The sequence below is a fragment of the Rhipicephalus sanguineus genome, chromosome 1 (assembly GCF_013339695.2).
Source record: "Rhipicephalus sanguineus isolate Rsan-2018 chromosome 1, BIME_Rsan_1.4, whole genome shotgun sequence".
NCBI classification, from domain to species: domain Eukaryota; kingdom Metazoa; phylum Arthropoda; class Arachnida; order Ixodida; family Ixodidae; genus Rhipicephalus; species Rhipicephalus sanguineus.
Genome location: NC_051176.1, coordinates 181,610,063 through 181,636,391, shown reverse-complemented (window position 1 = coordinate 181,636,391; position 26,329 = coordinate 181,610,063). Strand labels below are relative to the sequence as shown.

The window sequence follows — 26,329 nt, the reverse complement described above, 5'->3', positions numbered from 1 at the left end:
CAATCCACTATAATAAAAGTTACAACACGACATTTTGCAGCCTTGCTATTTTCTGCTACCTGCATACTGCATAATGCACACCCGCGTTAAAAGCGAGAGTACATAACCTTAAGCAGTTGCCACGTGTCGGCGTATTCAAGACAGGGCACGTGGGCTTGGTTGCGCCCCGCATGATGGTTAGCAGTAGCGGCAAGCACACAATGAAGACAGGCCGGACATTTTTGGGCTGCTTCGTTCCTCCTGACGCACAGACCCCAGCCAAAGATGTGTACTCCCTACAAGCCAAGAAACTCTAGTCTCTAGAGCTCAAAATGAACTGAAAACGTTTGTAAGCGTTTACCATCACCGGACTCCAATATGGAGCATGAAAATTTCAGCAACCTGCGCAGTTAAAAGACCATTAAGCGAATACGCGGGTGCCTTTTAGTTTTTTTTCTTGTTTTGTTTTCAAAATTTTGTTAGCCGATTTATGTTTTCCTTGGCAATATATGCGGACATACATCATATTGGGAGCTTTTTTTTTTTATCTAACATAGCCGAATCCACTTTAAACATGATTTAGAGAAGCGTAATTATTTCCTGCTGTCAGTATGGCCGAGCCTGCTCTAACAATTTATCAGTGCATTCATCTCATGAAAGCCCTTCAAACCTGTATTGCAGTTAAAATTTGGGTAACCTACCATACACGGTAAGCAGGAGTAAATAGAAAATTTCGCCCTTATAGATGAGTAGCACCAGTAATTGGCTCATTTACAGTTAGGCATTTCATTTCTGGCTTCTCTTGGATGAACACACACACACACACACACACACACACACACACACACACACACACACACACACACACACACACACACACACACACACACACACACACACACACACACACACACACACACACACACACACACACACACACACACACACACACACATACACACACACACACACACACACACACACACACACACACACACACACACACACACACACACACACACACACACACACACAAAACCCTTTAAATGACAGTGCATGAATGCTTTCGCAATACTGTGCGCCAGAATTAGCCACACAAGTGTTATTTCCTCTTACCGGCTTTTGTAGGACGAGGAGAGTCGCCAATAGCGCTTGATTTCGCCAATATCACGTGACGGGAGCATGAAATTTCTGTAGAACTTCGGCGCTGCATAAGGCCTAGCCTACTACTATTTGATCAAAATGAAAACTCCACGCTGCACTTGCGATGCGCTTCTTCTTGCACTCTGACTGTTCATTTTCCAATCCCAAAAGCACGTCATAGAGAGTTTTTCCCGGGCACACAATCCCGAAGTCGTACGTTCTCTGCAGGGTTTATGCGGTGACGATCTGTGTTTTGGAGGACCAAATAAAACTTATTTTTCTTGAAACGGTCCTGAACCTCTTCTTCGCCCCCATCATACACAAAATCAAGAGAGCAAGGTAACGGGTCAAAGATGAAATATAGTGAAAGCGGCTATGTTGCTTCATTTGGTCACGATGTGTTGCGCTCATTGGTTAAAGGTGGATCGGGCTCACTTCAATTCAAACACGTTTAGGATACAAAAAGTTGTATAACTCACTTTTTATTCGAATCCAATTTTAATGGCCATTTTAAACAATGATTCACCAATTTTGAATAGGAGTCTCCTTAAAACGAAAGAAACCTAGATGTATACAATGCGTTACGTCAAATAAGACAGTTTTCGTTTCTGGATCCGGTTATATTGAACAAAATTTGGCAGATCCCTCGCATTGCGGGAGTCGCTTTCATGCGAAGCAGCCAGCGAGTAGCTGCATTTTTTGGCTTTGAGCCAAGCGTTACGAGATGGATCGACGTGTTTTTGTAAATGCAGTCGTTGTGTGCACATCGTGGGCTTACCAGGCACGTTGACTACACTGGTATTCAAAGGTTAACTTATGGCCTGAGGTACACACACACACACACACACACACACACACACACACACACACACACACACACACACACACACACACAAACACACACACACGCGCGCGCGCGCGCACACACACACACACGCACACACACACACACACACACACACACACACACACACACACACACACACACACACACACACACACACACACACACACACACACACACACACACACACACACACACAGCGTCAGCACTCACGCTAGAGCACGGACGTGAATTTTATCGAAGCGAAGTGCACGCTAAGGTGAGATTCGTTAGCGTATTCTTCCGGGATCGAGCAACGTTTGAATATAGCTTGCTGAGTCATAGGCGCACATATGTAGTGTTTATTAGACTGATATAAAAGCGGAGCCAACACTGGAATCACAGTTGACGTTAATCAGACATGACGCGTGATTTACAGGAGTACATATGGAATGCTTATTACCTTGCTATAAAATTAGATTGCCCGCACTGGAACCACAATTGACGTTGCACCGACATGAATCCTGCATAGGACTGTTTTCTCCAAAGCAGTTGCAAGACATGGTGTTAGAATACTTGACTGCCACGCAGAATGCCTGAATTCGATTCCTGAAGGGATCCTGATTTTTATTCTTTGCATTCGTCGGGCCAACGCTGCCGATGCCGGATTTTTTAACGCTCACGCGTTTAAATTACCAATGTCTGTACTCGCCGTTTCTGGGTAGATATAAGCTGTCAATCAGCTTTGACGCATACCCATATACCGCGGCCCGTGGTATACGGGTATGTGCCGAACGTGACTGCAGGAAAAAGTTTCATGACATACACGAAAGGATTTCCACATTATTCATGGCATGACCAGACAGCCATGGTCGTCATATACTCATGCCCTCCTATGTAAATTTTGGTCTATACCAAGTTAAGGAGGGGACCACGAGAGCTCCCAGACCTAGGCGGCTAGATAGACAGACAGAAACGCTCAAAGTGCCTTTGGTTCGCTAAGAAATTCTTCGCATTTTATAAGGCTCCTAATATGTGCCTCTCATTCTAAGAGTTGAAGAGTGCAGAATTGGCCTTTTCTCTCATTTTCATGGCAGTGTGAAGCTTTTCTGTGACAATTCCAGTTGGTCCCCCCGCCCCTAGGTATTACACCTGCCGTAAAAAAATCGCATACAATGGCTGCCTTACCAAGAGAATGTTCTTCGCACTAATTCATTTACATACTCTAAGGGCATCTATTTTACTTTTACTCAACGTGCATGCCAGCCATGGTAGCTTGGAGAATACGCGTTTCTGCTGCTCGAAACAGGATGCATTTGATGTATGTGGGAGTAACACAGACAGACGCACACGCACGCGCGCGCGCACGCACGCACGCACGCACAAACACACACACACACACACACACACACACACACACACACACACACACACACACACACACACACACACACACACACACACACACACACACACACACACACACACACACACACACATACACACACACACACACACAAACTGGCGCGGGCGCGCGCTCTATCTCCTTTTTTGCTGCATCGTCAGCGAAGCCGTCCTCCCAGTGTGTGCATTTGACTCATTGCATGGATAAAATAATAGAAAAGTAAAGTACACAAAACACCCCATTGCGGTTAAAAACGAATCTGGAGCATCACCCTCGCTTTTACACCCAAGTTGACGGTTTGAGGCGTTGAGCAATGAAGCTATTATTGTCCTTACTGAGCCAAAAGGTTGAATAACATGTTACCCATGATATTATGCTGCTTCCGCCGAATAATCGCTCGGACCTCAATGCAAATGCTCGCCTCTGTCAGCTATGGTGAGAGCGCCGACGAACATTTGCCCTGGTGAGGAAGAAAGGCCCGACGACCCGAAAGGTCGCCTCAGCAATCACTGCCAGCTGTTGCGTTGCTATGCTAGAGGAAGTGGATCCACGGCCGCTTGTTGCGGAGGTCTGGTGCGGACACAAAGACTTTCTGGCCCTGCACTAAAGACGCACCGCTGAGGAAGTTTTTGAAAGTAAAAGCACAAGTATGTTTCATCACTTCCTTGTTTACCTGCAGCGTTACGAACAGAAGCATTACACGAACACAAGGTGCGCGAGTAACCGATTGACAAGGATGAGAATAAATAGAACCTGCCTGATTTAGTCGCAGTGCTATGTGGCAAAACGGGAGCGCAAGCAGCAGTGCAAAGACGATTACAGGGTGCGAGAAACTTGCGTATACTGCGCACTCGAGAAGCGTATGTAGGCCGAATCGTACAACTAATATCAAGCCCAGTTTTCAGAAAATCTCACTATTTTCCGGGTTTTCGGGTGAGTTGCCTCCACGCGCGTGATTTTGTTGCGTTACGGGCGAAGTTCTTGTCCTTGTGTATCCTTGGGCATATATTTAGCGCGGAGGTTATGTTAGAAGTGCTATTACCATTTTAATCTTTAAATAATTATTAAATCAATTGCACGTTCAATGTCTACTAATAGCTTGACCAAAAGAAAAAAAAAAGAATATTATCACAGCGACGCCACTGCTTGTGCTACAAATACACAATAAAAATCTGGTATCGCGAAGTCGTTGATATAGGAACTGTACTTCATTACAGCAGGTGTCGTGCTTAAATAGAGCTTTTATAAAAGAGCCATAGCATGGTTAAACACGCCCGACAATACATATACTTATATAAAATAAACTAAAAGGCACTGTCCTCTGTATATTTTGCAAAGATGACGGGGAAAAATGTGCTGTTGCCGTATGCGTCGTGCATCTTTTATAATTTAGACGAAGGAACTTCCGAGATGTGGCCAAGTGACAGTTATTTTGCAATTTGCCTATTTTCCTCCAGCGGGCATGCTGTGCCATGAAATGCTATACCAATTTCTTGATTCACACTTCATTCAAAGCATAGATAAGTGCAACTTCGACGTTAAGTATTATCTGATCTAGAGTGCGTGCACTGCGGTCGATGCCTGCTTAGCTTCTAATGAGACCATATTTCAAGTAAAGCAGTTTCGCCAGGGTGAAAGGAAAGTGCATGTCAATCAACAAAGTAACCAGAAATGCGGCCTCCATGACCGCGATTACAGTGCAGAATTTTTTTTTGGCTGCGTTATGTTTGATTTGACTGACATATATTTAGGTTTTTTGTTCGTAAGTGTCGGAGATTTGGATGACTAGGAACTTGAGATCCCCAGTGCATTCACCGTCCCCTCTACGTTCTTATTTCAAACATTAGATCCAAAGCCTCCAATTCTTTTCCTTAGCGATTTACAACATTGTCAATTACCTAAAACAATAAATTCCAATCACTAATTTAGCTAGCAGCTTTCAATTATTTTGGTTAAAATAATTAATTCTCCTCGGTTACTAATAAACAAGAACTACAACTACTTATAATTGCTGATCTGCTAGTGTCATATGATATCATGTCATAATCACATACTTCTTTACCTGCTATTCATTTAGTTCTATACTCCTTGTCTGCTGGCGAAGACAGGCAATCTATGTGCAGACAACGCTTTCCGTACTAAATGAGGCTGCTAATGCTTAGACATAAAAACAATTAAAATTCAAAGCACATAACAGAGGAAGCAATACTCTTACTTGTATAAAGTAGTAGCCACACGCAGTGTAGGAGAAGCTTTTCGCGGCACGTATGTAAATTACACTGTTCCGTATTTCTGACACAGGCTACACAAATAAAGGACGTCAACACTCCGTTCTGTCTTTAATGCAATATTAACATTATCACGTTCTGTCTTTAATGCAATATTAACATTATCGAAGACATTGTAACAAAAACACCAAAGCAGGCACCAGAAGCACGTAGGGATATACTGTCTAAATGCATAGGATCGATGCACTCATAAGATCTGGAAAAAGAAAATGGTTCGATGTCAAATTTTCTCACTCACATGATTACGCGTGGCGCTAAAAAATTTACGGGAAGCCCAACGTCAAACACGTTTCTGCCAAATTTATTCTAGAACCTTCAAAGGTTTTCGTGTTTCTTTAACTTAAGCTATTCATGAACACTAACAGACAATAATGCCTTCGCATTATTGTCTGTTAGTGCTCATGAATATTGTGTATAACAGAAAAACGGGCCCTTAAAATTTCCACTTCTTTTCTTTAACTTAAGGTAGTTACATAAACCACAGTTTGTTACACTGCCTGTCAAAACCGCAACTAGTGACCACGCACAATGTTTCTGTCGTCGTGTGGACCGTCACCACTGGAATCCACAGGAGGGTCGCACGTTCCACTTGACGACTCCCGAGACGTGCAAGGTGCAAGGTGAGGGAAAGGGACCGAAGAAGACGGATACGCGTGCCACACGCCTCGAGCTTCTTTAAAGGAAAGTGTCAGCGTACATACATGACTTGTCGTCGTGCTCCGATAGGGAAGAAGGATGGCACACACTCACGAAGCGTGCACGAGCGGGTTGAAGGCGGCGGGAAGGTTCGCGGGGGTCGGATGTCAACAAATGCGACAGTGCTTCCTGGCTGCGGGAGGTCGTTCTCACTGATGAGATAACGACGCATAACCGATCAAAAGCGTGTAATACATACTATACGGGCAGCTGTGATGGACGACTTCCTGGACTAAAAAAATGCAACCAAAGGCAAGCCGTCAGAGCTTGCCGTTTCTGCAGCCATTTATATCCGACATGTTCTCACACCGATGAAGCAGTCGTAGCACCTAGGTTTGGTTTACACTGCGCCTCCAACATAAATAAAATACAAGCGTCAACCTCTGTCTGGCATGGTTGAAATTGCTAGTTTGCGAAACAAATCTGATGGGAAGATTTGTCACTGGGCGTATCTTACCAAGCAAGTATTTCTCTGAAATAAGCGGGTGATTCTTCTACCGATGTCATTGCCATCGCATACCTGCCTGACGACTATAATAATAATAATAATAATAATAATAATAATAATAATAATAATATATGGGGTTTAACGCCCCAAAACTACGATATGATTATGGAAGACGCCGTAGTGGAGGGCTCCGGAAATTTCGACCACCTGGGGTTCTTTAACGTGCACCTAATTCTAGGTACACGGGCCTCAAACATTTTCGCCTCCATCGAAAATGCGGCCTCCGCGGCCGCGATTCGATCCCGCGACCTTCAGGTCAGCAGTCGAGCGTCATAATCACTAGACCACCGTGGCGGGGCTGCCTGACTGACAGTCAGTGCTGGAATGCTGACCCGAACTGTCTGCACAGCGAAAATCATTTAAGGCCGTACTGAACTTTTTGCGTGCCAGTGGCCTATTGAATAGGCTTTAGTACTGCCGATCTACAGCTTCCTTTTGTTTATATCTTTTTTTTATCGCGCGCCTGCTCTTCTCTCCGCTGTCCTTTCCTTCTTTCTTTCCCTTTCCCCCTCCCCTTAGTGTAGGGTAGCAAACCGGATGCTACAATTCTGGTTAACCTCCCTGCCTTTCTCTCGTTTTATTATCTCTCTCTCTCTCTGCCTGACCGACTATGATTCCTTCCACATTTCCATTCCCTTAGTTTAAAGTTAAGCTGAAGGGGTTTTGGAATTCGGTAAAACTTCGTGGTTAACAAGCAGCGACATTATTTTCGACGACGGGCAATACCGAAGATGACGGCACCGCATTCGCTCAGCATCTCAAGAAACCATGCGGCTGCAGCCGCTGTTTTTTTGAGAAAAAATGCGATTTGCGCTCACTCTTCAGAACTCTCACGTCAGTTTTCGAATTCAGCAGGGACGAAACTGCTATTACACACACCATAATCATTTTATTGTTAAAGTGCTTCAGCTTCCATTGAAGAAGACTGATGTCACTTGATACTAATTCGAAACAAGTTCAAGATACCAGGCAACCTTTGGCGACCAATGCTTTTTATCCGAAATAAAAATGTTGACTGCTGTTCGCCCTTCTGTTACGTATTTGACTTTGAGCCATAAAAACATCGGGCTTTTTTTCACATGCGTTGCTAACACACTTTTCCACATATGGTGATATGGTGATGACTTCTCTTTTCTGCTACTCAACACACCATCCGCACGCGGCATAACAGCTGTTCCTAGGGCAGAATGACAATGCATTCCTATGGTAGCACTTCTTTCCGGCTGTCGGCCATTACAACATTTACACGAGCACTGTATAACTAACCCCTAAAAAAGCAGGCACAAAACTGACACGTATGATATTACTAGTTGATGCTAGTTATGGTCATCGACATTAAAATAATATTTAAAGCAGGCACAAAACTGACACTTGTGATATTACTAGTTGATGCTAGTTATGCTCATCAACATTGAAATAATATTTACAGAAGTCTCCGTTTTAAAATATGCGTGTTTAATATGCTTCAAAATATGCATAAATGAATCATTCCTGTTACTTCTGCGAACAAACACTTTAGCTCCGATGTAATCAGGTCTTTCACCAAGGTTACCGCTGGCCCCGCCATGGTGGTCTAGTGGTTATGGCGCTCGACTGCTGACCCGAAGGTCGCGAGATCGAATCCCGGCCGCGGCGGCTGCATTTTCGGTGTGCATTTTCGGTGTGCACCTAAATCTAAGCACACGGGCAGCCGCCGGCCGCGGCGGCTGCCCGTGTGCTTAGATTTAGGTGCACGTTAAAGAACCCCAGGTGGTCGAAATTTCCGGAGCCCTCCACTACGGCGTCTCTCATAATCAAATCGTGGTTTTGGGACGTTAAACCCCAGATGTTAAGGTTACCGCTGAGTGAAATAATTTCGGAACTTTAAGATGACGTGCATGACGTTTACATTTGTAAACGAGTAAATTCACTCTCAAGTGGTTACTATATAAAGAACGCAAAACCGAGGTTAATAGTTTGCACAACAAATCTTCGTAAAGGAAAAATTCAACGTCGACGAGTATTTAGATGCAAAGCCGCATGCGAAAGGCCGGGTGAGATTGAGCCATATTGAATCCAAGTGGCCGTAGGTGCAAATGTCCTTGAAAGTCGAACTCTGTGGGAATTTAGTCTGTGTGTCATCCAATAAAATGGGATCGTGTGTGAGAAGGTGCACCAGGATGTTTTAGTCGCTGCTGTTGATACCAGCTATTTTGTAGTCGTCCAGTTTTCATGCGTGGTGGCGTCTAGGTTTCCCAGTAAATCTGACTCAATCCACAATTGCAGTGCATTGCAAAGGAGGAAATCGTAGAGAGGACAGGCGTAAAGCGATTATGGCCAGATTTTACTCAGTGGTCTGTGGTATTTAGTAACCTAATTAGTTCATTTAGTGCTGCAGAAGACGTTCAACCCACAGCATAGAAAAGAATATTCGAAGCAGCATGCAATTCTTAGAAGCTGCACCTAACAGCCAGCACATGCTACATCTACTTGTTGCCTCTCGCGCGCTCATTCACTGTGCGTCCCCTTCCTGTGTGTCCTGTGGTTTTGCGCTGTTTTTCTAATCATGTACAACCAACAAGCCCAGCTCTCCGCACTTTTGTCACTCACTCGCTCGCACGCAGTTGTATATATGGATATCTAGCACTTCACAGAACGCGAACGCATTCTGCTGATAGTGGGTTATTTAAAAAGATTTTGGTTCGTAAAATCGGTTTGTCAGTGACCGGCAATGTCGCGAATTATATGTGCGACACAATGGTTAAATTGATTTTACTCTTTCCAACAGTTGAAGTGAAACAGCTTCTTGGGCAAGCGGTACTCTCTTTAAATGAGAAAATGTTTTAACGTGTGATGGCGATTCTCGTTTTGGGTCATTTATGAAGTCGCAATTCTGATCTCTGAGAGAGCCGTGATTCTATGACTGAGTGCGCTTGCCTGAGTCCAAGTGAGTTCAGTAGGACAAGGTCACAGTGACTCTCGGTGAACACAGAGTGAATCTCGTTAAGTTCTATTTTCTTCTGTGACCTGTGTGCTCGTAGATGCACAAGTAATTAAAACACTGTATATCAACTTTATAACGTGCTATGTCGTACGCCGACAATACATGACGGTGATGATTGTCGCCCGTGCATAAAAACCTGCAATACTAGACGGTTCACAGAGACACATATGTATTTGATAAAAAAGTTTCGAAGCCATGAGAGCTCACATACTGATATTTTTTGTCAAAACATCTTTTGTGTCTCGCTAAGACGGTGCGCAGCGTTGGCATAACAATCAATTAGTGATGTCGGCGTCCTGTCAAAGAACCGAGTTGAGGAGTAAAATTGGTAGACATTCGATACACGGCTCTACGTGCTTGATGAGGCCGAAGTGTAACAAGAAGAGCATGAGTGATGAAACTTACGACGCCAATTAACCAACATCATCTAGCAACAGCACTTCCGTGTGTGTCAGTTGGTTCGACATTTTGCACCCCTGCATTCGTCAGAAATGTTCCGTTCGATTTTACAGTTGCATCGTTAAGAATCGGCAATATTGGACTATAAACAGGACGCCATTCCTTATGTGCAAGTGATTACTCTTTTTAGGCAAGCAGTACTCCTTGAAGTAAACAGCACTTATATGACATTAATAATGGTAACTCAGTTACGCGAAATAACCCTAATGTAAAGCATGAAACGGAAAAAATAAAATAAATTAATTATTCAATATTTCGCCGCGTCATTGTAAGAACTTTCGAAGAATATGAGAATCTTTAAAGACTTGTACTAGTCTCTTTAAAGTGCTTTAAAAAGCGCCATATACAGAGTTAGGTTCATACCTAAACTGCGCTACGACGGCACACGGATTATAAAAGTGATCATCACCTTTATTGCACCCAATACTGGAGCCAGCTTATCGTTGAATTAAAACATTATTCTCACCTTACGACTTTTATTGCACCGCCAAAGCGTTGGGAGGCTATATAGTGTTCTTGATTTTTTTTTTTTTGATCGGCAACTTCTTGATACATCGAAAGTGTCCATGATTAACAATAATATTCAAACGAGCATACTTGAACTTTCGCTCATTGTCACGGCGCTTTCTTCGACCACCCACTGAAGAATAAGATACTCGAAATAAAGGAATAAAAGAGGACGCCGGAATTTAGGCTCGAACCTGAACTTGGACAGAATCTGAAAAAAAAAAAAAACAGAAAAAGAACATGCCCTAGCACTGGATTACACACGCATTTGAATAAAAAATCGTGAGGGGAGAGGAGAAAGGGAACGCCATACAAACGAAGAGGCTGCGATATTCGCACCGCGCTTATGTCCCCGCTCTCATGAGCCCATTGTGAGGCGCCTTTGGCTCAGGACATGACTCTTCAGAACAGAGAGAGTGATTTAGAAGTGAAAAGGGCATTCAAAGTGAATGCGTTGAAATCGAGCCGCCTTAGGCGCTGCGTCTTGCGGAGTACGAAGAGCTAAGCAGAGGAAGTCGCGGAGCATCGCCGGAGTGCGCAACAAAGGAAGCGGCTGTGTTTTGCCTGCACGACGCGGCGGCGCACGCGGCGGCGGTCCGTCCGCCCGTTGCTATCTTGAAGGATGCCCTCACCGCCCGCGCGCACCTCCCCTGGCCGCAAGGGACGCCCATGGCTCTTCCGCTCGCCCGTTTCTCTTTCGATCGAACTGCAGCTTGACACTTGTTGCGAGTGTGTGACCCCTCGGAGGACTTCACCTTTTAGCTAGGCCCCTCGCGCCTACTGAGTACAAGGCAGCGGACGACAGCGCTTCTGGAGCGTGCCACTTTCTCTTCGTTTTCTCTTCCTTCCTGCCGCTTTCCTTTCCTTCCGACCAGTCCCGCGCTGTCTTTTATTATTATCTTGAAAGCGTGGAAAGCAGAAATGAAGCGCAGGTGTGAGAGTTTCGCGGAGCACAGGGGCTCCACTAAGGTGCACTGTTTGTCCCTCCTCCGGGCCACTCGTATAAAAGTACGGGACCCCCCTGGACCAGGACAACGTTCAGTCGAGAGAGCCGTGTACAAGGAACGCGAAGAAGCTCGCTCCTGCGCGCACAGCTCACGGATCTCGAGCAGCCATGAAGTCGTTGGTAAGTGGCTGCGCACGTGAACAGACTTGTACGAGCCTGGTGTGGGGCCCTCGAGCTGTAGAGCTGGGGAACCACGGGGCCCATGGGCGGCGTGGCCCTGCGCTTATAGAGGCCGCCCGGCTAAGCTCCTATCGAAAAAAACGATCGTTAAGGAACACCATGCCCAACCCCATAATTTATCTGCTGGCAGGTCTCGCGAGGGCCCCAGCGCATATGCTCTGATTTCTTGCTTTTCAACAGGTGCTTCTCGTTTTCCCCTCTCTCTTCTACCGTGAAGAACGCTTGCCCACTGTGTAAAATAATCCGTGTACAGATTTCCTTCAAGCATTTACAGGGACATGACGGGGTAGCAGAAACAAGGAAGCATTACATTTTATGACCGGGAGCTGTCTTTGGCTACTTGCAGAAACATTGATTACAGATGAATTAAGGAACAACCTTAATCTCAGCAGGAACGAAGTGGAGCACATGAGGTTTTGTTTGTGCATTTGTCTTCTGTGTTGTCGAAGCACAAGTCGGTTTAACCTCACGCAACGGCTGAGCCTATTGAATTATCTCTTTGAGTTCAGCTCGACTGCCACCTTCAAGTAATTTAGCCGCTCCAAGCTACTATAAAGCCAAACTGGCTCATTGTTCCCAGTGCGACGCGAAGCCTGACCCTTTGCGGCGCGCTGCGAGCAGTGCTTTCACAAAAAGATAAGCCAGCTTCGAAATGTGCCAATATGAGAGGTGAGAACTTAGTGAGAGCCCTCAAGTGCCCTCGAGCACTCAATCACGCAAGCTATATATAGTATAGTATAGTATAGTATAGTATAGTATAGTATAGTATAGTATAGTATAGTATAGTATAGTATAGTATAGTATAGTATACTACAGTATATCACATAAGTGACGTTCATGTCACTGCTATCCAAAACCGCTCGTCAGGGTTAAATTACATTTTCGTCTTCGCTGACAGCTACTACTAAAGTCAAAAGCGGTTGCGACTTGGCCAGCGTGATCCACAATGTTAACACCTAACTATGGTTCCCATAAAAAAACTAACCAAACTAAACTGACAGAGGGACTATAGTACATGTTGCTGGTTTTGGTCAAAAGGGGTGCCGCAGCATGGTTTCAAGCTAGTGCGTTGGGAGTTGAAGCTATACGTAGAGTTTGTGAGTGTTTCTTTGTTAGCCTTCGCTGGCTTGAACGATAACATCCGGCAGAAAACATGGGAGAACTTGAACAAACTTATTTCTCAATTACTTTTAAAAAAGCCCCTGTTTCTGAAAATTCGCAAAGTAATTTATCCTCCAAGTCTGCGTACATTCGCGCACTTGGGGCTGTCGTTGTTGATAACCAAGTTCTTAGACGCGGGCTGAAATGGAAAGAAATGCCATGACAGCTTCTTGGCGCTAAAATGTTCACATTTTTTGTAGCAAGGCACCTTTTGAAAGTAATATGCTGATAAGTAGAGGTGATGTCCCATAGATACTAATATTTTTTTACATTCATGACTGCCATTCAAAACATATCTGCCTGTACAGATGAACAGCACAATAAGATGAAAAAAAGCAAACCAGCAAAGTTTCGATTACTCAGCATAAGTCCAGAATTTATGTTTGGAGAAGATGAGATCTGTAACACGGATAAGCGTTTTGGATATTGGCTGAAAGCTATAATTGAAATATATGACGAATAAAGCAAGGAACGGATGAACTACTTACTGAGCGCTTTGAGGAGCGGCACTCGTCTTGACACAGCGAACAATGAAAGCACCTTACGCGTATGATACGTCATTTTTGTGGGCCCTGTATTGCAAAGAATGTACAGAGGTAGGAGCGGTTGTGCGGGGTTGTCGGTGCTATTCTCCCTAATGATGTACGACCCGCTCGGTGGCTCGAGTGATGGGATCCCGAAAGACCATCAAACAGTAGGCCATCAATGAGACACCATCGCAGAGAAGATGCGCAGAATCGATGTCAGAGTTCACCTTATCCAGGTCAGAATCGTAACCTGCTGATCCGGCAACAGACTAGACGCTTTGTGTGTTGTAGATTTCAGCGTTTACTATAGTAAACCAAGCTGTTTAAAGCGGAATATCTTTCTAGAAGCGTTGCAAACAGTCTCCCTTTATGGATGGGTAGAAAAAAAAAGAACTTTAAACAATGCGTACACTACGACCCAGGAACCCAGTTATTGTGGTATGTTGATGAGCCACATACTATATATGGTCTGCAGGTATTACGCTAAAGCAATAACTTATAGCCTTAACGAATGAAGATTAGACTCTCCAGTAACTTCTCTCAAAAATCTGTAAAAATGCTCACCTCATGGTCGGTAATATTTATTAAGTGCTGAAAACTTTAAGCGATAGAAATAGATTAAGAGGCTCAAATAAACAACAATTTCCAGGAATGTCTACTAATTGCTGTGCCGTCAACCGCAATGTAGTTTGCCAAATTTCATAGCCGTCCACCACTTGTTCTTTTTTTTTTGTATCTGTGTTCGTAATCACGTGTTTAACCTTTGCTGTCCACAGGGCTGTGTGGCGACTCCTCTTCTAAGCTTCTGTGCTATGAACCATAGTGTTACCAGACAAGATATATAAATCGTTGTATTGTGCTATCCTAGACTGCTTGCTCAAGAAGCTAAAAACAGAAAAAGGCATAGTGGCATCCTTTTCAGCTTCAACACATTTGGGGGGGGGGGGGGGGCTCATGAGGGTTCGCCTCCTTTATAGTTTCAGGGGAGCGCCAAGTCTGCCCCATATGTTGACTCAGTCGACCCTGTCCCGTCATTGTTCAAAATGTGCAGGGTTATGCATACGCAAGTTTTTGACGATAATGGCGGCCGAGGACCTCTGAGGTTGCATTCAAGAACTGTCTACTTCCCTACCTTTACTCCCGGAAAGCCGGGGTCCAAAGTCAGGAAGTTTGTTAGCCTCACGTCATCGCTTCATTTTCATTCCTGCATCCACTGTGAAGATTGTTTTCTTTCGGATTGGAAAAAAAGTGGTCATCTTGCACTAAGTGGCGCAACGCTGAATCACAGCGGATCTGGTGGTTTCCTAGGCAGTCAATGCTTTTTCTGACTCGAACACGCTCCTCTGGAATGAAAGAAGGTCACGGCTCGGCTCTTCTCCGACATTCTGCGACATATCAATTGGATATCGATCAGTATTGAGTCGCCATCGATTCTGTATCGATTGATTGGAAGAGCTTAATCAAACTGAACTATGATTATCCTAGTACGTGTAGGTTTCTCTGAGAATTTACGAAGGCTTGAATCGATACCAATCGATTATGGATGAGTATCGATTGACTGTCGATTAGTATCATTTGGTTATCGTTCGGCAACCATCGGAATTGATTGAGTCTCAGTCATTCGATCAAAAACCAATGTCAGGCTCAAGTAGACCTAATTTGTTTAATTAGGCTTAATCAACGTAATTGAGCCACATGCATCTGAGGTATCCCGGTTGGGATTGGCTCACTCATACACAGCTCAATCAGCATCAATTAGCCGTAGTGTTATTTAAAACTTCTTAAGCTTAACTAATCGTAATTCAAGTTTAGTAGACTCAATTTTGACAGTAGTAATTTGTATCACCTTGAACATTGCTTCACTAACCTTATTGGGATTCGACTTTGATTATTTGGGCTTATTCAGGTACTGGTTCATTTCGACTTAACTATGCTCTGCTTAATTCGACGACACTATGCGTAATTAGTTTCGGTAATACTTACTCTGGCTCAACTGGCCCATATAAGCTAAACTTGGCTTAACATAGCAAAGGCAAACTGCGCTAGGCCTAATTAGGCACGTCTTAAATAAATTTAAATTAGCTCGCCTTAATTAGGGATATTAGGCTTATCTAGGCTTAATTAGGTTTGGCTATACTTACTTTGAATTAACTAGCCTCATCTAATTTTGACTAGGCTCAGCAGCTCCGCTGTTAAAAGCAAAGCAAGAGGGGCGGGCGATGCGCTGCGGTGACACTGCGCACGCACCCGCCATGATAGCTTAGCACGTAAGGTATCACGCTGCTAAGCTCGAGGGCGCGGGTTCGCTTCCTCGCCACGGCGGCCGGATTTCGGTGGCGGCAAAATGCAAAGAACACCAGTGTGTCTAGATTTAGGTGCAGGCTAAAGAACCGCAGATGGTTAAAAATATTCCGCAGTCCCCCACTACGGCGTGCCTCATAATCATATCGTGGTTTTGGCATGTAAAACCCCAGAAAAAAGCTGCGCACGCCTATCAGCGCGTTGATGCAAGGCCATGAAAAACAAGGCGCAGATTCCTAAGTTTTATTGAATATTCACAAGTGTCCTTTAGTTTATTATGGCTATAATTCAATAAATACTCGTACAAGACAACGATGCTACATGAAAGAAATCTGGAAGTGCAAACCGGTTTAAGTCAGACTGGAATAAATTAAATTAGAAACCATACCTAAAGAACCCTGCTGCTCCTGCTAATTTTCTATTTTTCTAAAGCTGCAAGCTCAGAAGTGATCACGCTAATTTTATTAGGTATACAGTCACCTCTAAGCTGAGGTTGAGCCTAAGTAACCTATCACTTTAACTAAAATAACGAGGTATTCCAATTTCTAGATCGTGTTTCAGCGCATGATCTTCCTTTCTCCCTTTCTCCATGCTTACAGATATGGATTGCATCCCTGATTGGGCTCACGGTTGCTGGTAGCCTTGGAGGCTACGGTGGGCCCAGCGGTGGTGATGCTGCTGGTGACTCTGGTGGAGGGGGCTCGGGATGGCAGCCAGAGGCCGGCGGCGGTGGCAAGGGAGGCTCGTCCGGTGGCGGGTGGCAACCCCAGGGGGGTGATGCTGGAGCGGGCGGCAGTGGCTGGCAAGCTTCTGGCGGAGGTGGCAGCTCCGGTGGTGCCGGAGGCGGTGGATGGCAGCCACAGGGTGGCGGAGGTGGCGGCTGGCAGCCACAAGGTGGTGCCGGAGCTGGTGGCTGGCAGGGTGGTGGCCTTGGGCCGCCGGAGGCAGTGGTAAGACGCCGCTTGCAATTTACGTGCACGTGAAGACATTACTATTAATTTTCATACATGCCCCACAACCCGTACAATAATCTAGTTAGAATTGTATGGAATAACAATGACATGTGTAGACTGGATCAAGTATGCCAACACCGCAGGCCTACCGTTTGTGTACTATCTCATTCTCTTCTTTCTGTTGTTTCTTTGCACAAATTTGAGTATGTTCAAGTAACAAGCACTATCTCAACTTTTTTAACAGAAGTAATATGACTTTTGACACAGACGACTTGACAAACTTCACTGGATAGCGGCCATACACAAGATGACCACGTGTTGCTGGTTAATCGGGGTAGTAGGAGCTCCATGGCAGAGTGGCACGATAAAACTTCTGTCAATAAGTGCTTTCGCGTTTTTTTGCAACAGTGCATTCATCGGAATATCAATGGGCATGCTGTTCTGTTCCATTTTTGCCACAATGTAATTTTTAGCTACACATCGTCCAACTCTCAATAATGTTGCCCAAGAGCGGGAAAGTATGCAGTCAAAAAAAAAAACCTTTCCACTTAGGTGGCCATGGCAGCAGCGGTGGCGACGGAGTCAAGCATATTTATATAATCCGCACCGTCACAACAACCGGTGCTGCTGGACACGGAACCGGTGGAAAGTCCGGCAGCGGAGGCGGCCATGGAGGATGGCAAGCCGGCGGCGGATCTGGCGGTACTGGCGGCTCTGGCTGGCAAGCCGGCGGTGGCTCAGGTGGCTCTGGTTGGCAAGCCGGTGGAGGTTCTGGCAGCTCTGGCTGGCAAGCCGGTGGCGGATCTGGTGGCGCTGGATGGAAAGCAGGCGGTGGATCTGGCGGCTCTGGATGGCAAGCCGGCGGTGGCTCTGGTGGCTCTGGATGGCAAGCCGGTGGCGGTGCAGGAGGCTCGGGCTGGCAGTCCGGAGGTGGCTCAAGCGGTTGGTCCAGCGGCGGTGGCGGTGCCGGATCTGGCGGATGGCCCAGTGGTGGAGGCAACCATGGCGGCTCGGGTGGATGGTCCAGTGGTGCAAGTGGTGGATGGCAAGCCGGCGGTGGAGGCGGTCATGGTGGCAAGGCCGGTGGTGGAGCAGCGGGCGGTGTAACGAAGCACGTGTACATTATTAAGACTCTGAGCAGTGCATCTGGCGGCAGTGCTCATGGTGGGGGCCATGGTGGTGGCCATGGCAGCGGACACGGTGGTGCCAGTGGTCATGGCGGCGGTGCGTCTGGTGGCCACGGAGGAGGACATGGCGGCCACGGAGGAAGCACAGGCGCTCACGGAAGTGGTCATGGCAGCGGTGGCCATCGCGGTGCTGCTGGCGGTGGCGCTCCCGAAAGCATAATTGTCATCCGCACCGACGGCGCCTCCGCCAACGGAGGACATGGCAGCCATGGTAGCGGCCACGGAGCAGTGAGCAGCTTCGGTGGTGCAGCTGCGGTCAGCCACGGTGCAGTTGCCAGCGCTGCTGCTGGTGCGGTGTGGCGAGCAACACTAGGCGGAGGAGGTGCAGGCTGGCCCGCTGCTGTCAGCGATAATAGTGGTGCTGGCTGGCAGGCGGGTGGTTCCTCTGGTGGATGGCAGCAAGGCGGTGGCAGTGGGGGCGGTGGCAACGCTGGCGGATGGCAGGCTCCTGGTGCTGACCTTGGTGGAGGCTGGCAATCTGGAGGTGGAACGGCTGCAGGCGGAGGTGGCGGGGGCTGGTGGTAGACACCAGTACGTGAACTCTGCTTTGAATGCAAGACCGCACTGTAAGAGACTATTAGAATACCCATTTTTTTAGTGGTAGAGAGAAGACACGGCAAAGCATAAAAAGTGTGCCTTGCACTCGTACTACTTCGTAAGAGGAGGGCAATTAGCCACTCAAGCACCCTGAACACATCTGTGTTCGCGCATACGTTATGCACCTACGTTATGCCTGTTACTCTGTTACCAGTTTTAGGTCCAAGAAATTCTGTTATCACAATGCTCTGAAGCTTCGGTGCACCAAAAACTTGTTATATATTGGCTGCCTGATTTTTTGTCTGATAGCACCATTCATCTAAATAATAAAATAGTACGCTGATACAGAAACGAAGCAAAAAGTCCTACAGTGCAATTTATTCGAAGCTTCGCTTAGTCGATTACTCAGGACCTTGACTACAAGGAAGCATTAGCTGCTTGTTAACGCAACCTAAAAAAAAAAAATTCGCTGATTGACGACACTGAAAGCCCGTACTGCATCTGCAAGCGAAGCTCACTTGAAAAAAGTGTTCTGTTGTGTTCCACGAGATAACCTAGAGCGAACAAGAACAAGACATAGCCAGACCGAAGGCATAGGATGGAATTCGTTGATTATGTGATGGAGCAACTCGCTTTAGTTTAGCAGCTGAAATGCTTACTGTACGCCGAATTAGTACCCCTCGCGAATACCAGCATATCGCCCTCCGGATAACGATGCGGCTGCGCTGTTCAGGGCTATATGTGGCGGCAGAGACGTGGATGTATGTGTGTGCAGGGAAAGTTCGATAATGCACGCGCTTTCTTCCGTAGCTTGACCTTGTCAGAGCAGGGCCAACGCTTTGCGGTGATGCGTGATGCTTTATTATATGCTAGTTTTATCATCTAGCGCTCACGGCTGTCTAAACCGGTTGAAAACGTGGCTGGACCGCCGCTCTGACCACTGGCGAAGCGCAAAAAGCACTAAAAGGCATTGGCATCAAACACGGCATTGTTTCAAAACACCGGCGCATAACGCTTTACGGAGCCGCTTCTCGTGTTTAGTCTTGTGAGTGGATTGAATATAATAATTGTTGGGGTTTTACGTCCCAAAACCACGACATAATTATGAGGAACGCCGTAGTGAAGGGCTCCGGAAATTTTGACCATCTGGTGTGCTTTAACAGATTCGATCCCACAACCTTCGTGTCACAGTAACAGAGAGCTGAGCTAGCTGGTACGTATTCTTGCTAAAAGACGGGGCGTGCAAACATGGATTGACTTCTCTCTTGTGTCGGTGTTTGCACGCCCAGTATTTTTAACTTCGGGTCAGCAGTCGAGCACCATAACCACTAGGCCACCACGGCGGCTAAGCGGATGAAACCAACTGAAATTAGTAAAGTGAAGAAGATGAAATACAAAAATAACGTCATATCAGAGAGCTTGGTAAAAAGAAAACTTTTCACAAATATGCACAAGCAATGCTACCTTTGAAAGAACAACGGATATCAACCATGACGCCAAACTCCACTGCACACGAATTAGTCTCGCCGTTAGGTCGCGGGTTCGATCCCGGCCGCGTTGGTCGCATTTGGGTTGAAGCGAAATGGCAGAGGCCCGTATACTGTGCGATGTCAGTGCACGTTAAAGAACACCAGTTGGTCGAAATTTTGGGAGCCCTACACTACGGCGTCTCTCATAATCATACTGTGGTTTAGTGGATGTTACGTCCCGCTACTATTATTCTTATTAGAGTATCCTCTAGCACGGGCACGAGTGGCTCCGCTAATGAAGCCAACCAGGATTTGATAAAAGAAAAGTAAACCAGAGAGAAGGACAAAAGAAATTCTGTGAAATTTAAGGGGAAAAAGTACTTTGTGTTTTTAGATGTCCTGCAAATTATTGCTTAGCGTAGCCTACACTTTGAGAGAAAAAAAGGGTGCGTGTGACTCCTTTCGGAGAGCCCTGACTTGCCACGTATATGACTGTCTTGACAGGGGCATGTTAACTCTCTTGTGGGTCACACGACTCTCCGAAGAGAGTACAATGGTCTCCAAAGAGAGTTGGCGTGCCTCTTTCAAGAGAGTCATATACGTGGCAAGTCAGGACTACCCGAAAGGAGTCAAAGGACTCTTTTTTTTCTTAGAGTGCACCGTGCACTTTAAATTTAAAAGGACGCAGACTGAGAACATTCTAGAGAACTTCTTTTCATTTGCACATAGCACAAAGTAAAGAATAGCGTTGCGCAAAGTTCGGAACATTGAATATCCTCTTTACTACAGGTTTGGGCATTGTAAAGACGCAGTCATCGTGCTCACATCACTCAATGACGGTCGTTCCAGCAAGGTATTCCACCAATATATGCCTCGAAAAGAGCGGAAAATTCACACATAAGTACTTCTCGGACGAAGCATTCGGTTCCCCACTGAAAATAACGTCACACGCGCGAATATGCAGAAATAGCTAGTGGCAGTGCGACAAACGTTGGCATCCATGCGCGCTACGTAGCGCGTGCAAAAAATCGCTGTATATGCTGCGCGTAGCTCGCAAAGAAGTGACCGCAAAACAATATCACAGGCGCAGGCGGATAGAAGAACACGCTAAGTGTAAGAGAAGGCAGGAAAAAATTGCATGAAGGCACTCGTTGAAGAAACGGGAGGGTAGGATTGGAAGATAGCACATGTCTTCGAACTGTTGTTTTAAGGCTTTCCATTGGCTCTGTAGATTTTGTCTACTACTATACTCTTGATAGGTTACTTATGGTAGAGCACTCTTTAGGCTTCCCGGTGTAAGGCTTGTCTAGTGTAATCATTCTTTCGGGCGGGGCTGGTAAGATAACTGGCAAGTCCACTCGGAGTAACATCTTCACGGGACCATTTCGTCATCAGCTCAACAGTATGCTTAAGAATGAATGTACCCATTGCTTGTCTTTAGAAGTCTTTATGGTGATTTTTGTATTTCCTCTTGTATTCCCGCCAATTCTTTGGCCGCCTAAGCAGCTTTTTTTTTCTGTCACCAGAAGATTGTACTTAAGATTGCTAAACGAACTATAGATGGCTTGCACTGACGTAACTGAAACTACCATGCAGGAGCCCACACGGTGGTGGGACGCGAAGTTTGTGATGTCACGTTAATGTTATGAATACCTTGCGTGCACGTTCTTTCGTTATTCACGCACAGAGCCCAGTAATGTTCTGGGCGCGTCGTTACCAGATTCAAGTAGGTTAACCGCAACGTGATAATGCCTGATTTTTGCGTCACCAAAGCCGCCATTTTGGAGTACAGTAAACTAACAAGCTGCGTCGACGACGTCACGTGCGAGCTATCTGTACGACGTATTACTTAGGTGCACACACACACTTTTTTTCCAACTAATACCTCTTTTACACGATTTGGCTCCTAGTCAACAAAATTTCTCGCTCGACAATCAAATTTATTCAGAGGGGCTAAATCAGCGCTTTGTCAGGCCTTGCATAAAAGAAAAAAAGAACAAGTACTTTCCTACGTGTCTTCTGGTTTAGCACTCTGTGCTTTCACGTCGGCAGCTGCAACAAGCGATTAGAGAACTCCACGTGTCTGGTACGTTCAGTCCAAGTCGCGCCAGGGACGTAGCTGCGTTTCCCAAGCAGCGCAACTCCTTAGGATAACACGATAAGGTTGTCCAGCTTTTCCCTCAGTCTCGTAAAGGTTCGCATGCGCTGCAGATATTGGGAACGCGTCATACTTTATATAGCGACTCGCTCTTGTTGTGTTTTTACTTTATATCGTCAAATCAATTAAACAATTTGCTGCCATGGTCTGTTCAGTCATTTTCCCTATGCTGCCAAAAGCGACGGCTGCAGTCACCAGCGGTACGTCGTCGGCATTCACGCGGTCGTTGTAGGCCAGCTCCTTCGCCCTCACCATACGACGAAATAAGAGAAAGCAAACAATGAAAACGGTACCTATTTTCTAATATAAATACCCTTTCATGCATCAAATGATACGCTTGAGAGGCATTTTAAAACTTTTCTTTATTAGGAGGACTATAATTAATCCAATTGTATCGGTCATCCTGCGGTATAATACGCTGAGTAAAGGATTACGTGTGACACATGATTGGCCATGATTTGCTTTTTTTTTCGGGTTTAAACATCTTTCATATGATACACCATCTGAAAGATGTTCTATTTGGGCTTAGAAACAAACGTAAGTACGGATACAATGGAAATAAACAAGTAGCACTTGGCGGTCCGTTAGCAATGCGTTGAATGCAGTCACCCGGGGAAAGCTAGGAAAATATGCGTATGCTGCAAAAAAAAAAAAAAAAAAAACGCTGTTATGAGGCCAAGTGAGTTTCAAGTATTTTTGGACACCTAGACAATTGCAGTTAATATTTGTTCTGTTTTTTTTTTAACCTTTAGATGACCAGCCGTGGCCGACAATCCAGATGGACCATGTATCTCAGCCGAGTGTTCGACTGTGCCATCAGCAACGATACCTCATACATACATTCAACTTTTCGGTTACCTCATCTGTACCAGTACAGCTCCCAGAAACATCTTCTCGTGAATCATGTGTGCCTGTTCTTCTATCAGATGTTGTGATTGGTGTTTTCATAATAAAAAATATCAGTGTGAAATACAAGCAGGCTTCATATTTCACTCGCATGCGTGCTTCAGTTCGATTTCTACCTTGCTCTCTTCTGCTTTCTATCACCCTGTTCCCCCCCCCCCCCACCCCCAGCTTGGAATAGCCAAGTGGACTATTTGGCGGTCAACAAACATCCCTGCTCGAGGGTAAAAACAGCACGCTGAAAAAACGTACGAACGATGGTCTGTATATTTTCGATGCCGCGGTTTGGCGTTCAAATATTCTTTACTGACCTGAACAAACTGCTATAAAGAGAGACATAAATGTAATGTGGAAAGGCAGGGAGGAAGATATCTGGTTTGCTACTCTGCACTGCGGGAGGGGTAAGAGGAAACAGAAAATCAAGAAAGACTCAGACAGAGAGAGAGAGACAAGGTGGGAGATAGGTAGAAACACACACGCACATATATACGGGAGTGGCATATTCGTTCAAGAAGGTGGGTCAAGGAACGGTATCTCGATAGATTCAAGCTACCATAAATAAGTACTTGCCGCCGTAGACCCTGGATATCTTGTCATCAACAGCCACCCCAGCTCTAAAGCTGCCATAAGCCTAAGTTTGACTTTATAGCTGGTTTCTTTATTATGCATCTGATTCGCGTTTGGTGAGAAACAATTGATAGACGCTTCTCAGTTAAAATGAAGGGACTCATGCCATTTTTTGGGTGGAAAAGGTACATTGTACACACTATTACTTATTTCACTGGTTAAAACAAATTTTTATTTCTCGTGTAAGCAATATCCTTAGGAGTTGGATGCATGCGGCTTCCAGACATTTTCTACCTCTCCAGCAAGTCATAATCATCGATCGCGTGGGGCTAGATTCGAGACTAGAAGTCACAAGTAACAGCTACTTAACAACGAATTTAGCATAGCGCTTAGAGATGCATGTGGCATTCAAAGCGCATCCACTTTCCAGTTGTTGTTTTTTTTTTTTTTTGGGACTCTCCTGTGAACAGATAGAGGCTGCAAAATATGTCACTCGCAAAAATTAGAGGCTTGTAGGCGAAAATGCATTTGGTTGTAAAAGGTCGACAGAGTAAACAAACAAGAAATAAAAATCAGCTGACACCAGCGATTCCACCGAAGATGAACTCGTTTACAGTGATAGCTGGCTTCCTTATTCTTTATACCATGACGCTTAACCACTACGGGATATGGACGAAGCAGCCAGCTGTTAAACCAGCTCTGACAGCTGACACCACCACCAAAAGCGTCATCGTCCACTCTGCAGTATTGAATGTTGTGGTCAACAGATTGCCCGCAGAGGCACACTCGCAGAGAGACCACTCATGCTCTGAACGTTGCACACATTTAGACCCGCGAATACTGCACAATAACCCAACGGATAGCACATCTGGCTTGCACGTGCAGGATAGGCCGCAAGAAGATAGTTTCGAATTGCAGTGGCGGTGGTGTGTCATTTTGTTATCACATGACATCAACTAGTGTAGATTTCATGCATTAGCACTAAGTTAGCTATCCACGGAACGGTTTGCCGACATATATATATATGTAAGGAGTAAAAAAAAGAGTTGTAATATATAGCATTGATCCTGTACGACGAAACCTTGCTGCCGCGGTGGCGTAGTGTTATGGTGTTCGGCTGCCTACCCTAAAGACGGGGGTGTGGTCCCGGCCGCGACACTCTGATTTCGATAAAGGCGAAATGCTAGAGGCCCATGTACCGTATATACGATGTTAGTGCACGTCGGTGCACCCTAGGTGGTAAATGTTATCCGTAGCCCTCGACTACGGCATGCCTCAATCATATCGTTGTTCTCCCACGCAAAAAACTCTGCAAAACCATGCACGAATATGAGTGCATATTGTGCATTGGGTGCTAGCTCATACGGCTAGCCTCATTATTATCAAGTCTATGTCATTTTTTTTTTTGAAGTTGACTCTTGGATCCCACAAACAGAGACACAGAATTTTTCCTAATACTGAGATACAAAAGCCAGTTTTCTGACGCTTTTGCGCAGTGCGAGGTAATTTTCTTCTATCGCTTCGTGCAAAATTTGGTGCCTGAAGCAGAACGTACAGAAGTCGAGACAAGCACTAGTGTTTGTCATAATTGCTTTTATGCTGTTAGGTTTGTCTCGATTTCCTGCGCTGAGTGCTGGAAAACATATTGCGCCAGCAAGGCAGAAACTCGTCTCTTGCAAAATACATGCAGCTTGCGGTGGTCGGCGAAGTTTTCTTTTTTTTTCCTTCTTTGTTCGCTGACGATGTGCAATTATAGCTGTCATGGTCTAGCATATATAGTACTTCTTCTGAGCTTAACGAATAAAAAGTACAATCGGGTCGGGCGAATAAAGCAAACACATGTTTCAACGCTTCATTCTTGCATAATAACAATGAAATGAAATGAAAACGACGTCTCACACGTCAGGTCAGAATGGGATAACCGCTGTGATTCCATCTCGTCTCTGAAGTCATTCGTTCAATCCCCGGCCCTGAGCTCCTGGTTGTCGAGCGGCGAGAAAGTAAACAGACTCGTGCACGCAAATTTGGTGCATATTGTACATACATTGGGTACTCGAAGCACGTACGGCGACCCTCGCTATAATTATGGTTTCTGGCTCATAAATAAATCAATTATATTTAATAGTTCATGTGTCACTTTTTGAGAGTGATGCACGCAATTGAATTAATTGCGAAACTAAAACAAATACCGAAAATAAGAGAACGAAAAAAAAGCGAAACGAAATCTGTTCAAAGAGGCAACGCACCCGGGTGAACAGAGCAAGTGCACTTATGAATTATCTTTGGAGGTCATCCTTCGGCTATCATTAGAAGCTAACTGCCATGTCTCGCATGCCAGTTAACTGACAAGAAGGAAGGAGGAAGGAGGAAGGAAATGAAGGAAAGGCAGGGAGGTTAACTAGACGCGCGTCCGGTTTGCTACCCTACGCTGGGGGGGAAGGGATGAAGGGATTAAAAGAAAGAAAGAAGAGGGAAGAAGGCACTGTCAGGGTACATATGCACCTGTCCATTGAATGCCTACAAGCGGTCGGTTAAGCCGGTCGATTTTAAAAACAGCAGTAATGCTCGCGTCGCTTTGCTGGCCTGAGA

General features: G+C 45.5%; 1 protein-coding gene across 1 annotated transcript; it reads left to right on the top strand.

Moving 5' to 3' along the window:
• The first annotated feature begins 11,844 nt into the window (after positions 1-11,844).
• Positions 11,845-18,666, top strand: LOC119380588 (uncharacterized). The gene is made up of 3 exons (XM_037648992.2): positions 11,845-11,917; positions 16,566-16,916; positions 17,393-18,666. Exons 1-3 carry the CDS (start codon positions 11,906-11,908, stop codon positions 18,629-18,631), a joined length of 1,602 nt encoding a protein of 533 aa, XP_037504920.1. The 5' UTR covers positions 11,845-11,905; the 3' UTR covers positions 18,632-18,666.
• The last annotated feature ends 7,663 nt before the right edge of the window (positions 18,667-26,329 follow it).